Here is a 16,184-nt window from a genome sequence, read left to right as displayed (position 1 = left end):
CACCTAAATTCGATTCACTTGTAAATCATGGCCTCATCTTCCGGATGTCAGGGTCCTCTTGGAAAACAAAGAACAAACTACCACCACCACAACAACTTTCCTGATATTATTGTTTTTGGTTCAGCCATTTGGATTTTCTTGGCAAAGATGCCAGAGTGGTTTGCCATTTTCTTTTCTAGCTCATTTTACAGAAGAGGAAACTGAGGCAAACAGGGTTAAGTGAATTGTCCAGGGTTCTGCAGCTAGTAAGTGTCTAAGGCAGGATTTAAACTCAGGTTTTCCCGACACCAGGTCTGGCACTCCATTCACTGCACCACCTCGCTTCCTTATTCTACTGTTCTCCAATGATGCCATCTTCTTGTCTTCTACTGCAATAGCTCTCTATGTGCTGTATTGTTGCCACCCATTAAATTGAAGCTATGATTCAGGTTTTTCCCTAAAAGGGAGGTTATCTGTACTCTTAATCCATAGCCACAGGATCTAATTCAGCTCTTTTTTCATTCAGCTCCATATCTGTATCTAGCTAGCCAACAGAAGTTCTGAGGCTTAGTTTAAATCTCTCTTTTAAATTCCTTTGCTTTGGCCTGAGCAGTCATTCACAGAATTCTGGCGGCAGTAGCATTTGATTTGAAGTGACTGAATTGCTTTTCAGCTCTTGAGTTAGGAGCCCACCAGCCTAGGTCCATACAAATTACTCTGGGAGTTTTGTTTATTAAGCCCTGAGGGATAGGGTTGAGCATTCTTTATCCTGCTTTCCTTCTGGCACTAACACCCCTGCTCTTACCAGAGTATAGGAACAAAAGAAAATTTTCATTTGTGTCAGTTATCAGGATGTTGGAAGAATGACACAGAGAAGGAAGGAAGGAAGGAACACATTGGATCCAAGTAATAGATGGTAAGCATTTCTTGAAAAAAGGAAAACTAGCTGACGTTTACAATCTGCTTCTGGTGATATATGCTAGGAAAAATTCTATTACCCAAAAGAACCTGGGAAAAACATTGCTAAAGATTCTGAAATCTTAGAAGGAAATTGAATGCATTGGAGGTATGAGTGGTTTCTTCATTGTGGATGATTGGAGGCAGTGAATTAAAAAAAGAAATTGGATTTGAATTTGTATGGGGTGAAAAACCCCATTCACAATTTAATCAAGAACATGGAGGTTTCTCAGGATAAAAACAAGAAATTTTTATTCTCTTCCCCTGTGAGAAGAGGGCAATCCTTTCCATGGTGGATCAGGGAGAGGAGGCATATTACAGAAGATGGAACAAAAATTTATACCCTAATGCAGTCAAGCCCCTTCCCACCACTGTCCCTTCTTCCATTGGCTGGGAGGCAGGCTCAAGTCTTAGGATGAAAATCTTACCCAATGGCAAATAACAAAGAAGCCTGCCCTATTGGCTGGGAGGCAGGACAGAGAACCAAGGTATTGTTCATGTCCTTATTTGGACAAGGCTAAAGTAGAGGTCAAAAACCCCTAAAGGGTCTAATGCTGATAAGGGTGTGGAAAACAAGGGTGGAGGTCAAAAGACTCCTGAAGAGGCCTGACGCTGATATGGCAGTAGTAAAGAAGGGGGAAGTGGGAAGCCGAAACTCTGGCTTGCTCCCACAAAAAAAACTTATGGGCTAAGAAGTTTTAACCTTTCCCATTCAGATTTCTGGATCAAATTTAAAATATAGGCATTTTAACAAATATAGGCTTTTGACTATGAATGAACTGCATCTAACAAGGGCTGGCAAAAATGTATTTGCTTGGAGCTTTGAAAATCTGCTTGAGGACTTTGAGCTGAAAAGTCAGAAGAAGAAAACTGCCAGTAGAATTATTAGTAACATGGTACCACAGAGAATAATACATAAAACAAAGGAAGAATGCCAGAAGAGAGGACTAATAATTCATAGAAGACAGTAACCAAGAAGGGAAACCAGCAAAACAAAATAAAATAAACAAGCTCATCTCTTTACATTTCTATGTATAAATGCACATAGTACGGGTTATATGCAGGTTTGAACCAGCAGTACTAATACAAAGAGACTAATTTGCCTGAGACATCACTTGAGACTGTGAGATGAGATTTTGGACTAGATTATGACTCTAGAAGGGTATATTTTATTGGAAAGGAACAGAATAGATAAAAACAGTTGGTAGAGTACTATTTTAAGAAAAATACCTTTGTGTAAGGAAAGAAGATTTAAAAGATATATTTATGTAAAGAAATATAATAACCCAGTGGTCAAAATATGTAGGTGTGAAGAGTGCGCTAGATTTAGGTAGAGTAAATATCAAAGCAATCAGAAACAAAATAGGTAGGTTACATTGACCAAAGGTTATAGTCAGTCAATAAACAATTATTAGGCACTAACTATTTGCCAGGCACTGTGCTAAGTAATGGGGGTACAAAGACAGTCTCTATCCCCAGAGAGTTCACAATCTAATGAAGGAGGCAACATATCATGCAAACAACTGTATACAAACAAGCTGTAGTTGCCATACACTGGAAATAATCAAGAGAGGGAAGGTGCTGTAATTAAGAGGGATTGGGAAAAGCTTCCTTAGCAAGTAGGATTTTAGGTGGGACTTGAAGAAGCCAGGAGACTGAGGGTCAGCATCCCATGCATGGGGTATAGCCAATGATAAATGCCAAGAGCTAGGAGATGGAATGTCTTGTTCAAAGAGTAGTAAGAAGGACAATGGATTAAAGAATACATGGTGGAGTGTAAGGAATAAGAAGACTGAAAAAGTAGGGGAGAGGGGAGGGTTATGAAGGGCTTTGAGTGCCAGAAAATTTTATATTTGATCCTGGAGGTGATAAGTAGCCATTGGAATTTATTGGGAAGGGGGATGACATGGTCAGACTTGCACTTTAGGAAGATCACCCATATTTAGAGGATGTAACCTGGATAAAGATCCATCCAAGAAGCCTGAGGAGGAGTGGTCTGATGGGTGTGAGGAAAACCAGGAGAAAGTAATGTATCCAAAACCCCAAAATAAGAGAGTGTCAGAGGGAAAAGAGGGTGAGAGGCTACAGAGAGGTCAAGAAAGATAAGGTTGGAGAAAAGGCTGTTCTATTTGGCAGTTAAAAGATCCGTAGTAACTTTGAAGAGAGTAGTTTTCAGTTTTATGATAAGGTCAGAAGTCAGACTGTAGAAAGTTAATGAGAGAAAGGCAAGGAGTATCGAAAGTTATGTGTATTCAGAGGGGGAAGGGGAGGGACAGAATTTAGAATTCAAAACTTGAAATAGAAATGTTGAATAATTCAAAGTCATGCTAACTCAGTGACCTATTGTTTCCAGTCCTGCTTGTCAATTAGTGTTGGGGAAGTTGCCACCCAATCAGCAGCTTTGGGATTGCCTGCTATAGTAGCAGGTTGTGCCCTACCTGTTAGTCCTCACTTACCAACAACTGGGGAGGTGCAGAGATGCAATGGCCCATCCACTTTTGCTGACATGGACCTATCCAAATTGTCTTTATCTCATTAGGGAAGCTGTCAATAAAAACTGGATGCATCTTGAATCTCTTGCTGATTTCTAGTGATCATTCCATTAAGGTGCTGACTACCATGACCTGTTTTTCACAAACTTTTAAAATTCTCTTTTTCCTGAGTTTTGTCTTGCTAATATCAGGGTGAAATCTTGAACAAAGAATTTTCTTTTTCCAGGGGATGTACCTATTGTAGATGAACTTCTCAAGGAGCTTAGCCGTAAAAGGCCAAAGAGATCTGAGATGATTGTTAGTGGGGATAGATGGATTGAGTGAAGGTTATTTGAAGATGAGAGAAGATGTAGCCATGTTTTTAGGGAAGCAGATTTTTGTCAGACAGGGAGAGACTGAAGATAAATGACAAAGTGGGGATAATAGAAGAGGCAATCTGTTGGAGAAGAGAGGATAGAATGGGATCACTTGTGCAAGGTAGAAGGGCTAGTTTCAGCAAGAAGAAAGACTTCTTCATGTGAGACAGAGGTGAAGAAGACAACAGCAGCAGAAGACATTTTAGTAATGTGAGATGATGTTATGGGAATGGGAATGTAAGATCTTCCCTGCCCCTTGGCCTTTTGATAGGCTTAAGTGACTTAGAGAACCTTCCCTGATTTGAAAATATACTCTGCCCCCAATAGGCTGAATGTGGTCACATGGAGCCTGTGGCAGGAGGCTTGTTTTTCAGGAATGCCCACACCTTGTTGCTTTGTGATTGGGCAGTGGGTCTAGAGGGTTGTGACATTCTCTGACCCAGGAGAAGGCTACATATACCCTGATGTGAGGTTTTGCTTTGGGGCTCACTTTGGGAAAAGTTGTATGATTTGGCTAGACGAGACTCTGGGCAGCTGTTGAGCCCCCTGGCTTTGAAAACCCAGATATTGGTGCTTCCCTCTCTGGTAACTAACTAGGTGTGGATGTAATGGTCAGACAGCTGGAAGCCCTGTCTGCTCATATGTTTCTCTGTCTGTATTTTTTTTGTCTGCTTATAACTTCTGTTTGTAATCTCTGAAGTTCAGGATGCTGACTTTTCCCCCTGAAGTAGGTAAATGATATATGTTTGTTTGATTAAAGTGAGATTGTTAACCCATTTTGAGTTGCTTTCCTTTAGAAAAGCAGATCTAGGAACCTGTGCTAGCAGCCATCCTGGGTATGCTAGGGTGCTTGCTGCTACAGATGAGGAGGAAGAGAAGAGTGAGCTTTCATTTTTTTTTCCAGTAAAATAGAAGACAAGGTTCTCAGTTGAGTGGAAGGGAGGAGAGAGAGCCATCAGAAGTTTGAGGGGGAATGAAAAAGTTTAGAAGAGCAGCTATGGTCAGTGGGATCATGAGTTAATTAGGGAAGTATAGAAGGATTGCCTTTCAGCAGTGAAGGCCCAGTTGAGGTTTATATCATGGTTTTATTATTTTCTCCAGCTTTGTTCAGCGTCATGTGAGTATGAGCAAAGGCAGTGATGGTGGGAGGAATTCAAGACTGGAGCTTGGCATGCAAAGACTGATGAATGGTATAGTAAGTTGATTTGTGTAGATGGAACTGGTCCACCAAGGGGTTAACACCAACCGAGTCTACAGAGTCCTCCTAGGAGCAATGGTCCTAAGAATGAAATTCCAATGACACAAGGAAAATTATAATCCTAATGAGGAAAAAGGAGGTTAATGTGTTCAATGAGAAAGTAGATGTACAGGGAACTCATGTCTAAATCAGATTAAAAAGTATATATATATATGTATAGGACAGCTAAGTGGCTCAGTGAATAGAGCACCGGCCCTGGAGTCAGGAGGACCTGTGTTCAAATCCAACCTCAGACACTTAACACAAAAATTAGCCATGTGACCTTGGGCAAGTCACTTAACCCCAATTGCCCTACCTTCTATTCTCCCAAAAGCAAAAAGAAAAATCTAAATAAAAAAGGAGAGAGAGAGAGAGAGAGAGAGAGGTAAACACAGGTGACTAAGGATGAAAAAATGCTATCCATATTCAGAGAAAGAACTATGGAGTCTGAATGCAGATCAAAGCATACTGTTTTTCCTTTTTTTTTTTCCTTGTGGTTTTTCCCTTTGGTTCTAATTCTTCTTTCCAACATGGCTAATGTGGAAATATAAAATGATTGTACATATATGGCCTATATCAGATAGCATGCCTTTTTGGGGAGGGGTAGGGAAAGGAGAAGGACAAAATTTAAAACTCAAAATCTTATAAAAGTGAATGTTGAAAACTAAAAATAAAGAAAGAAAGAAATATTTTTTTAAAAAGGATTGCACCAAGAATACTAAAGTCCAAAAGAAGTTGAAGCTGGCGCTAAATGTAAAGAATAATTTTTTAAAAATTTTGAGCTATATTGTTGCCAAGATAAGGTTTGAAGAAAGGATGGGACTGCTATTGATACAGGATGGAATTTCAATAACATAATGATGAAGGGGTTTAGATGTTCAACTCATATTTTGTTCCTATTTCCTCTTACAAGGAGAATTTTTCTCTTTGAATGTGAACAAAAATGGAAACCTAGGTTAAATGAGGAAATGGTCACAAAGCATCTAGCTGCCTTTTCATTGCATTTAAATCAACAGACTCAGATCAAGCACATCTAAGGGTATTGAAATAAGCACAGTGCCTAGGCACATAGTAAGTACTAATAAATGTTTATTGTCTAAGACAGGTAGTTGTGATTACAGTCATTTTCAGTGATGTTTGAAAGATCATACAGAAAAGGAGAGGTAACATAGGACTTGAGAAGGACAAATGTCCTAATTTTGTTTAAGGGAGAAGACAGAACCTAGACATTTTAGGTCATTGAATTTGACTTTGATTAAAGAACATTATTAAAGGAATAGTAGTGAACACTAAAAAAGGGAAGCAATGATTATTAAAAGCCAGTATAATATCATTATGAATAAGTCCATATTGACCTCATTTTTTTTTTGACAAGGTAACTAACTGCATTATAAGCTCTGGAGAGTTCTGTAGATCTAACATTCTCAGATTTCAGCAAAGTATTTCAGAAAGACTCCTATAATGGCTAAGATGGAGAGATAAAGGCAAGATAATAGAGCAGCCAAGGGAATGTGAACCTGTTTGAATGGCTGGACCTAAGGAGTTGTCTTTAATGGGTTTATATCAACTTGAATTATACTTATCTAAGGGGGGGAATCATCCTTGGCTCTATACTGTTCAGCATTTTCTTCAGTCATTTGATGAAATTTGCAAAATTTTGATGACATTTGTCAAATTTGCAGTTGACATAAAGCTTTGAAGCGCATTGTATAACAGAAAATGTATCCAAAAGAATTTCAACAGCCTAGAACATAGGTGGCCCACTTATAGCCAATGAAGGTGTATCTAGACCACTGTTCTAGGGGAAAAAAAGTTGTGGGAGTTTTTGGTGTACTGTAAACCCATTATGAGTCATTAGTCTGTCATGGCAGCCAAAAAAATCTCATGCTATACCATGCGAATGTCTAAACAAGAGATGTAATAGTTCTGTTATATTTTTCCCTGTTCAGGCCACACTGTGTTCATTTCTGGGCACCATATTTTAGAGAAAACATGGATGAACTAGAATTTATCTAAGAGAAGGTGAGCCTGTTGACAAGAGGATTAGAGAACATTCCATAAGAAAATTACTTGAATGAAAGAACTCTGGCTAATTTAGTCTGGAGAAGAGATGTGGGGGAGGAGTGAAGGAGTGAGGAGGTATGATAATTGTCTTCAGATATTTGAAAAGTTGCCATGTGGGGACTGGATTTTTTTCCATTTAGACCCAGAAAACCCAACTAGGAGCCATGAGTAGAAGTTGTAGCGAGGCAGATTAAGGCTTGATGAAAGAAAGAAAAAGTTTCCTAGTAATTAGATCTATCCAAAAATGGAATGTAGTGCCTTGGGCTCCATCTTCACTAGAGATCTTTAGGCAGAGGCTAGATGGCCACTTTTAGAATCTGTGAAAAGAATTCTTGTTGAGTTATTATTGGATGGATTAGGTGGCTTCTGAAGTCTCTCCCACTTGAGATCCTGTGATTCTGTGATCTTACAATGAGGAAAGAGAAGGACTGATTGATCGATGGGGAGAAGCATCATGGCTTAGTGAATAGAGATGGATGTGAGGTCAGGAAGACGTGTATTGAATCCTACCTCAGATCCTTACTAGCTGTGGGACTCTGGGTTAATTAATTAACCTTTTTGGATAACCTCTAAGATCCCTTCCATCCACCAATGAATGATTCTGTGACCTAGTTATCCCATGGAGTAAGATCCAGAAAGAAGTATAAGGGGATGGGAACAAGGGCATGAGAGGAAGAGTTAACTTTGATAAGGGGAAGAGCCACCTCATCTTTGGAGACAGAGATTTTAAAGTATGGAGGAAGGGACAGAGAATCATGATAGCTTCAGTTTTCTCAATGAGATAGGCAAATTAAACTGCTTGGAGATGTATGGGTAAAACTGAGAGTTTGAGGATAAAGGACTGGGTAGGAACACATAGGGTGGTAAGTGTGATAGCAGGGCAGTCAGGATTGCCATATAGAAGTGGAGAACCCAATCTGGTATTTGTAATGGATTCAGTCAGTACCATTCATGACTTTCTCTAGCAGTTTCCAATCATGTTGTAATTACTAATTAGAGCTCCAGGGAGTCTCCCATTAACTGGCTATTTAAGGAGTGATTTTATATTCTTTTCTTTCTTTAGATGTTGATTGAAGATGCTGACAATTATGGTGGAGATAAACTAGTTGAAAAGGTAGAGACCCTCAAGATTGCTTATCGCCTGCAAGGATCCTGGACTGAGCATGGGAGAGCAATAATGAATCGTCATAAATCTATAGATGGGGAGTTTCCTTCACAACAGGGTCTCCTGGAAGAGATTAATGAGGATAGTTCAAGACTGTGCAGAGAATATGAATCAAGAGTGAATGGAGGAGAAAATGGTAAATTATACAATGAAAATTATGTCATTATGTAGAATGATGCATCCTAATATGGGGAGGCCATAAAAGACTATTTTTTTTAAATATCAAGTTTGCATAAAAAATCAATACTGAGCCAATGCAGTGTTCTCAATAAATTTGGTTATAAATCTTAATCCACAGCAGTTCAGAAGCAATACAGTGATGGTTGGGGTTGTGGAAGGGGTAATCAGACATAAGAATTCAACAGATTTGACCATCTGTAGGTACTAACAGCCCTACTGACATTACTAAGCCCTGAGGATATAATTATATAAATCACAGAACAATCACTGATGTTTATAATAATGTTTCTGAGTTGTTCAAAAGTGGTTAAATTATATTCATTTTATTATTTTAAAAAGTCAACTAAGCATATAATGTAGCTTAGATTTACAGTCAAAATGGTTATAATATAAAAAAGGCTTAGTGTTTTGGAAAATTCGATTATGTGGAATGACCTATTTCCCAATGATGTTGGATAAGTAGAATGTGTCAGTATATCACAGGAACTGGGTTTTTTTTAAAATTTATTTATTTTTAGTTCTCAGCATTCATTTCCACAAGACTTTGAGTTACAGTTTTTTCTCCCCATCTTTCCCCTACCCCACCCCAAAATAGCAAACCCACTGAATACCCTTTCCCCCAATCCGTTTCTCCCCTATATCCTCTCCCATCACCCCCCTAACTTTCTAGTGGGGCAAGACGGACCTCTATACCCCAGTGCCTGTACATCTCATTTCCTAGTTACATGTAAAAAAACAAAAATTTATTTTAAACATTTGTTTTTAAGACTTTGAGTTCCAGATTTTTTCCCTTCCTCCCTCCTCAACCGCCCCCACTGGGAAGACAAGCAATTAAATATGGAATGTACATGTGCAGTTAACCAAATCATTTCCATAGTTGTCATATTGTGAAAGACCAATTATATTCCCCTCCATCCTATCCTGCCCCCCCCACTTATTCCATTTTCTCCTTTGACTCTATCCCTTTTCAAAAATGTTTGCTTCCCTCCCTTCTATCCTTCCCCTCCTTATCCCCTACCTCCCTACTTTCCTGTAGGATAAGATACCCAATTGAGTGTGTATGTTATTCCCTCCTTAAGCCAAATTCAATGATAGTAAGTTTGACCCATTCCCTTTCATCTTCCTGTTCTTCCCCTCCATTGTAACAGTTTTCTCTTGCCTCTTTTATATGAGATAATTTACCCTAATCTATCTCCTCCTTTCTCTTTCTCCCAATAAATTCTTCTCTCACCTCTTAATTTTATTTTTTAGATATCATCCCTTCATATTCAACTCATCCTGTTTTTTTTCTTAAAAAAAGTTTTTATTTGAAAGAACCTGTTCTGCCATATACCATATTTATTTGTGCAAATATTATAGATACATAATCTTTTCCAGCTTGCTAGTGCCTGTCAGAGCTAAAAGATGAATTCAGATAGGGAAATAATAATAATATTTATATATTATACATAATAATAATAATGATAAGCACCATATTAATAGGGCTTACAGTATGCCAGGGACTGTGCTAAGCACTTTACAATTCTTATCTCATTTGGTCCTCACAACAACCTTGGGAAATAGGTGCTGTTATTATCCCAATTTTACAGATAAGGGAACTGAAGCAAACAGCAGTAAGGGTCACACAGCTAGTAAGTGTCTGAGGCTGGATTTGAACCCAAAGTCTTCCTGATTTCAGACCCAATCCAATATGTCACCTAGCTGTTCCCCCAAAAGTTCAGAGCTTTTGAGTATCTTTAGTAAGAAAGACTGTCATTTTTTTTAATGCCAGGAAATTAGGTAAACATCTGGGTCTGGTCTGCCAACAATATTGGAAATCTTTAATCTCAAATCTATTAACCTCCATTTACTAATGAACAATGAGTGGCTCACCCAAATAATGCAGCAAAATTATTTGGAATCCAGTTAGTCAATAGGCTCTTTTATTAAGTACCTACTGTGTGCCAGGAACTGTGCTAAATCCTGAGGACACAAAGGCAAAAGACTGCCCTTGAGGGATGGACAGGGATTGGGGAAAGCTTCCTATGGAGAAGGAAGGATTTGAGCTGGGACTAGGGAATCCAGAATGTCTGACATGGCCTTTTGTCACCAGGCCTTCAGGCTTCCCCTACTGGCAGGAGGTTCTGAAACATAACTGTGAATCCTAGGACATAGCATCCCCCACATCAGCATTTTCTCCTTGCCCAGGGAGAAGGGCTAACACAAAGCCTTGGAGAGCCAGGGTAGGACTTCCACAAGTCCAAGAGATTTTAACTGGGCTATGACTGAAATGGAGAGCACTTGTCTGCGGCTCAGGGTGCTGTGCTGGGCAGCAGCCAGAAGCCAGTTTACTTTCCATGCCATGACAGCCGAGGAAACAGAAACGCTTCCGAAGGATCTTGGAATGGAATGAGAGTGGGGACCTGGCTAGCGCTTCTTCCTGTACTTGCAGTTCTTTCTTGTTAAACTGGGCATGACAGGTTGGAATAGAATGCCACGGCTGTCTGCTATCATTGCTTTGAGAAAAGGACATGAAGATTTAACTTTCTCCCCATTTCCTTTCCTCATCCCTGTAGCCTGAAGGCTCTTTATACACAAATTTCTCTATTTTTTTTTTTGCTTTTTGGAGGGCAATTGGGGTTAAGTGACTTGCCCAAAGTCACACGACTAGTAAGTGTGTCAAGTGTCTGAGGCCAGATTTGAACTCAGGTCTTCCTGACTCCAGGGCTGGTGCTCTATTCACTGTGCCACCTAGCTGCCCCATTTTCTCTATTTCGTTAAGCTCTTTCTGATTCCAGATCTGTGTCATATAAAACCATGATTGATCATAAATATCATTGCATACAGATGGATTGAAATAGAAGTTGATGAAAGGTTTGTGGTATAGAAAGAAAGAGGATAGGATGAACATTTCCAGTCTGATTGTCAGATGGCGGTATAGAAGGCCACTGCTTTTTCTTACTGTTTGACTTTTTAATATATCAAATATAAATCTGTGCAGTACATGTCATCTGTAGTTTATATATTATTACATTTATTATGTTAGGCGGCAGAGTAGATAGAATCCTGGAGTCAGGAGGACCTGAAAGACCTGAGTTCAAATCCAGCCTTAGACACTTACTAATTGTGTGACCCTGAGCTGAACTCCGTTGGCTTCAGTTTCCTTATCTGTAAAATGAGCTGGAGAAAGAAATGGCAAACCCCTCCAGTATCTTTGCTAGAAAACCTCAGAAGGGGGTCACGGAGAGTCAGACACGACTGAACCAACCCAACAACAACAGCACATTTATTATACATTATGTAAGGATCCTCACGAGATCCTAAATGGATGCATGTAGGTTACCCAGGTGACCATGCAGGTTACACAGGTGACCACACATCATCCCCATCACCTCCAGGATGCAGAGTGGCTATGAACCAGATTCAGGGGGTTTAGATTGCCAGGTGTTTCAGTGAAACTTCCAGCTTCAGGGATGAGTGGGATAGAAAAGATGCTTGGACCCAGTGAAGGTCATGCCCTCTGGGCCACCCCATTGGTGGAGGAAGTTGTGGTCTGGGAAGAGTAGTTACATCCCAGGATTCCCAAGGCTGGAGGTCACACCCTCACCTCTAGTGCCAAACCCTGCCTCACAGTGCAACCCAGTTAATGCTTCAATAATTCCATAAGTTCCTGAAAAACTTAAACAAGACTTTATTTTTGTGAGTGGGAATGGGGAAGGAGGAAGGAGAGGAGGTGAAGGAGAGAAGATGGTTTACCAAGTGATAAAAGGTAGTAGAAAGAAAGTTTTCTTTCAGATTCTAGTTTGGGGCTTAAGCACCTTTGGTCCAAGAAAAGGACTGGACAATTATTGCAGCTTCAGGTCACTGAAGCCTTTCCTCCTGCTGAATTAGAGGGTGATGACTAAAGCCAATGACCTGATTCTCCCACACTCTGTGGAAGGCGAGAGAGAAAGAAGAGGGGAGTAAAAAGCAGGTAGGGATAGAAAACGTAGTAGGTTGACCACCTCTTCTCTTATGTACAGGCACAGAGGAAGACCTGATGGCCTCAAATACTTATTGGCTGTGCAACCCTAAGCAATTCATTTAACCACTGTCTGCTTCAGTGTTCCTTCATCTGTAAAATGGGAATAATAGTAGCGGCTACTTCCCAGAGATGCAAAGTAAAACCCCCAAATCAGAAGGAGTTTTTGTTAAAAAAAAAAAAACAGAACATATTATGCATAGTTATATGCTAACTACAAAAAGAAATAGAGGAATGCTTTGAAAAAATATAAAATACCCTATCAGAAGACCAAATAGAAAACTCAACCCAGTCTTAGAACAGGAAATAGATCTAGCTGTAAAGGAAACCACCAAAGAAAATTCCCCCAGTCCTTTTGGATTCACAGGAGAATTCTACCAAACCTAATCCCCACACTTCATAAATTACTCTCAAAAACTGAGAAAGCACCCTACTAGGATCCTTTTATAAAACAAATATTGTCATAATGCCTAAGCCAGAGTAAGATAAAACACAGGAGGAAAACTAAAGCCCAATATTATTATTGAATATTGAATCAAAAATTTGAAGCAAAATTCTGTCAGAATACAACAATTATCCAAGAAATCATTTATTATGACCAAGTGGGATTTATACCAGGTACACAAGGATGGTTCAACATTAGGAAAATAACAACATAATCATATTAAAAACCAAAACATCCAAAGCCACGTGATCATCTTAGTAGATATAGAAAAAGTCTTTTACAAAGTACAGCACTCTTTTATGCTAAAAACCCTACAAAGTATAGGCATAGAGGGATCCTTTAATAATATCATTGAAAGAATCTATCTAAAATCAAAAGTAAATATCATATGCAATGCGGATATATGAGAACCTTTTCCAATAAATACAAGAAGCGTGAAGCAAGAATGCCCACTCTCACAGCCAGCTAGCGAGGATGTACTGGCTGTTTGACAAGCCCCTAAGCAAACTCCCACAGCCAGGAGACGGGGTCAATGCAGCAAGGAAAAGAAAGAGGGGGAACCAAAGTATGGGATTAAGTTTTATTGCAAGCCAAGTTTTGGGTCCTTGGGTCAGTTAGTGCAGCCAGTGGTGTGGTGGTTATAGGAGGGAAGTTGAATGAGCTCAAGGAAGCTGCCAGTTTAGTTTTTCTGGTTTCCTTTTTAATTCTGGGTGTCCTAGACCATGGAGAGAGATAAATTGGTTTTATCTTTGGTTCATATTTTCAGTTTTGGAGAGGTTTGAGGGGTCATAGGACTCAGAGAAAATGTCTGGTCCTCCTTCTTGTTGGTCACATCATCTGAAGTCCCAGGGGCTCTCTCTGGCCTTTCTTTGTATCCCCAACCTTAGCACAACCTTAGTCTAGTGTATAGTAGTTAATTAATGTTTGCTGATCGACTGAATTGTGAGTTGTGGTTGACAATCATTGCCATGGCTAAATTGATGATTAACTTAGGAAGGCTGCTTGTCTAATGAGAGCCATGTGGGTCCTATCCTCCTGGGAAACGGGAAAAGGAAAAGGGGAAAGAATAAGCATTTATATAGTGCCTATATTTTGCCAAGCACTGTGCTAAGCACTGTTTTTACAAATATTATCTCATTTAATCCTCCCAATAAAACATTATTATCCCCTTTTTACAGTTGAGGAAATTGAGGCAAACAGAAGTTGTGACTTGCCCAGAGCCACATGGCTAGGAAGCATCTGAGGCTGGATTTGAACTTAGGTCTGCCTGACTCCAGGCACTGCACTCTCTCTACTGTGCCACATAGCTGGCTGGCTGGCTATAGGAACATCTAAGCCTCTAGTTTGCCAGGGTATGCAGCCTCTAGACCCCTTAAAGGAAACCCCAAAGGAAAGAAACAAGTGATTTACAAATATTTGATTCTCACCAGAACCCTGGGAATATTAGGCCCATTTTATAATTGAAGAGGCTAAAGTAGGCAGCAGTTCAGTGATTTGCTCAGGATCACACAGCTAATAAGTGTTTGAAGATGGATTTGAACTTTGGTCTTCCTGACTTTAGTTCCCAATACCTTCTTCATTGCACCATCTAGCTGCCACTAAAGAGAGGCAAAAAGAATAATTGGAAGGGTTGGAATAAAATGTGAATCTTAGAAAGATTCATTGTTGTTCAGTTGTGTCTGACTCTTTGTGCAGTTTTCTTGGCAAAGACACAGGAGTGATTTGCCATTTCCTTCTCTAGTTCATTTTATAGATGAGGAAACTGAGGCAAACAGGGTTAAGTGACTTGCCCTGAGTCACATAGCTAGCAAAGGATGTGAGGCAGGTTTTGAACTCAGGTCTTCCTGATTCTAGGTCTTTCGCTCTATCCGCTGTGCTGCCTAGCTGCCCTCTTAGAAAGACAGATTCATGAAACAATAATGATGAAATGTTTTACATATGTAAAAGCCATGTTTTACATGGGTAAAAGTATATCTTTCTCTATCTTTGTGGGCTGTTGGGAGTAATGGGAGCAATTGAGATAATTAAGATAAATTTCAACATATTTTTAAAAATATATAATTTCAGAAATATGAACAAGAACATTGCCAACTTTATATTATAGGAATTATGAGTACTCTGCATTTAAATGTAGTGCTGATGGTATGTAGTAATGCATGCATTCACATGTAGATAAGTAATAATGAAAAATAAAAATTCACTTTAGCTACTGACTCCCCTTTAGAGATTTTAAGTATTACGTCAGGTTGTTTGTAGGCCAAATCAACTTTCCAACCCTTGAAGGTGAGGTTGCCTTGTCTTCGTAGATGTGGAGGGAGCAGCTTCATCTGTGTCTCTGCTGTCCACAAGTCCTCCTTGGAAGAAACATGGCAGTCTTGACTTGTCCCAGAACTCTCAAAATCCAAGGCAAAGCACTAGTGTTTTATTTAGAGCTCTTGGCCAAAATAGTAGTAGTGTCTGAGGGACCTAAAATTTGAATTCCAAATCTGACCACAATAAGTTAATCCCTCTATGACTGTTCTCCTTATTTGTAAAATAAGAGCTATTTATTCTGGTCTGTCCCAGAGGGGTGCTTTAAGAAATATCTAGTAAAACAACTAAATGCCTTATAACATATAACATTTAATTAATTCTTCCTCAACATCATGGTTTTATTCAGCAATCTGATTTTATCCTTTCTATAATAGTCTTCTATGTCTATAAATGGGGCAGCTAGGTGGTGCAGTGGATAGAGTCCTGGGTCTGGAGTTAGGAAGACCCACCTTCCTGAGTTCAAATCTGATGACCTTGGACAAGTCACGTAACCCTCTTTGTCTGAATTTCCTTATCTGTAAAATGGGGTGGAGAAGGAAATGGAAAACCACTTCATTATGTTTGCCAAGAAAACCCCAAATGGGGTCATGGAGAATCAGACACAACTGAACAGCAACAAATGGAAAGAGAGGGAGGGAGAGAAGGAGGGAGAGACAGAGACAGACTGAGACAGAGAGAGCAAGAGAGGAGAGAGACAGAGAGAAGAGAGACTGAGACAGAGACAGAGAGACTGAGACAGAGCAAGAGGAGAGAGGAGAGAGACAGAGAGAAGAAAGAGACAGAGAGAGACTGAGTCAGAGACAGAGAGAGAGGCAGAGAGAGACAGAGACAGAGTGAGAGATAGAGAGGAGAGACAGAGACTGAGACAGACTGACAGAGACTGAGACTGAGACAGAGAGAGGAGACTGAGACAGATAGAAGAGAGACAGAGATAGAGAGAGAGAGGAGAGAGGAGAGAGAGAGAGAGAGAGAGAGAGAGAGAGAGAGAGAGAGAGA

The 16,184-nt window shown here is 39.7% G+C and overlaps 1 protein-coding gene across 1 annotated transcript in view; it reads left to right on the top strand.

The window, feature by feature from the left end:
- Positions 1-16,184, top strand: part of AXDND1 (axonemal dynein light chain domain containing 1) — a 136,145-nt gene that overhangs the window by 73,725 nt on the left and 46,236 nt on the right. Inside the window, exon 16 of the mRNA XM_069065463.1 lies at positions 8,149-8,386. Within this exon, the coding sequence (XP_068921564.1) occupies positions 8,149-8,386 (238 nt within the window). The remainder of the gene's footprint in view (positions 1-8,148; positions 8,387-16,184) is intronic.

The sequence above is a fragment of the Petaurus breviceps genome, unplaced genomic scaffold, assembly GCF_028583685.1.
Source record: "Petaurus breviceps papuanus isolate PSGF00001 unplaced genomic scaffold, PetGlider_PUasm1.0 90692, whole genome shotgun sequence".
NCBI classification, from domain to species: Eukaryota; Metazoa; Chordata; class Mammalia; order Diprotodontia; family Petauridae; genus Petaurus; species Petaurus breviceps.
Note: the sequence above shows the minus strand (reverse complement) of the source record. Positions and strands in the feature narration are given on the sequence as shown.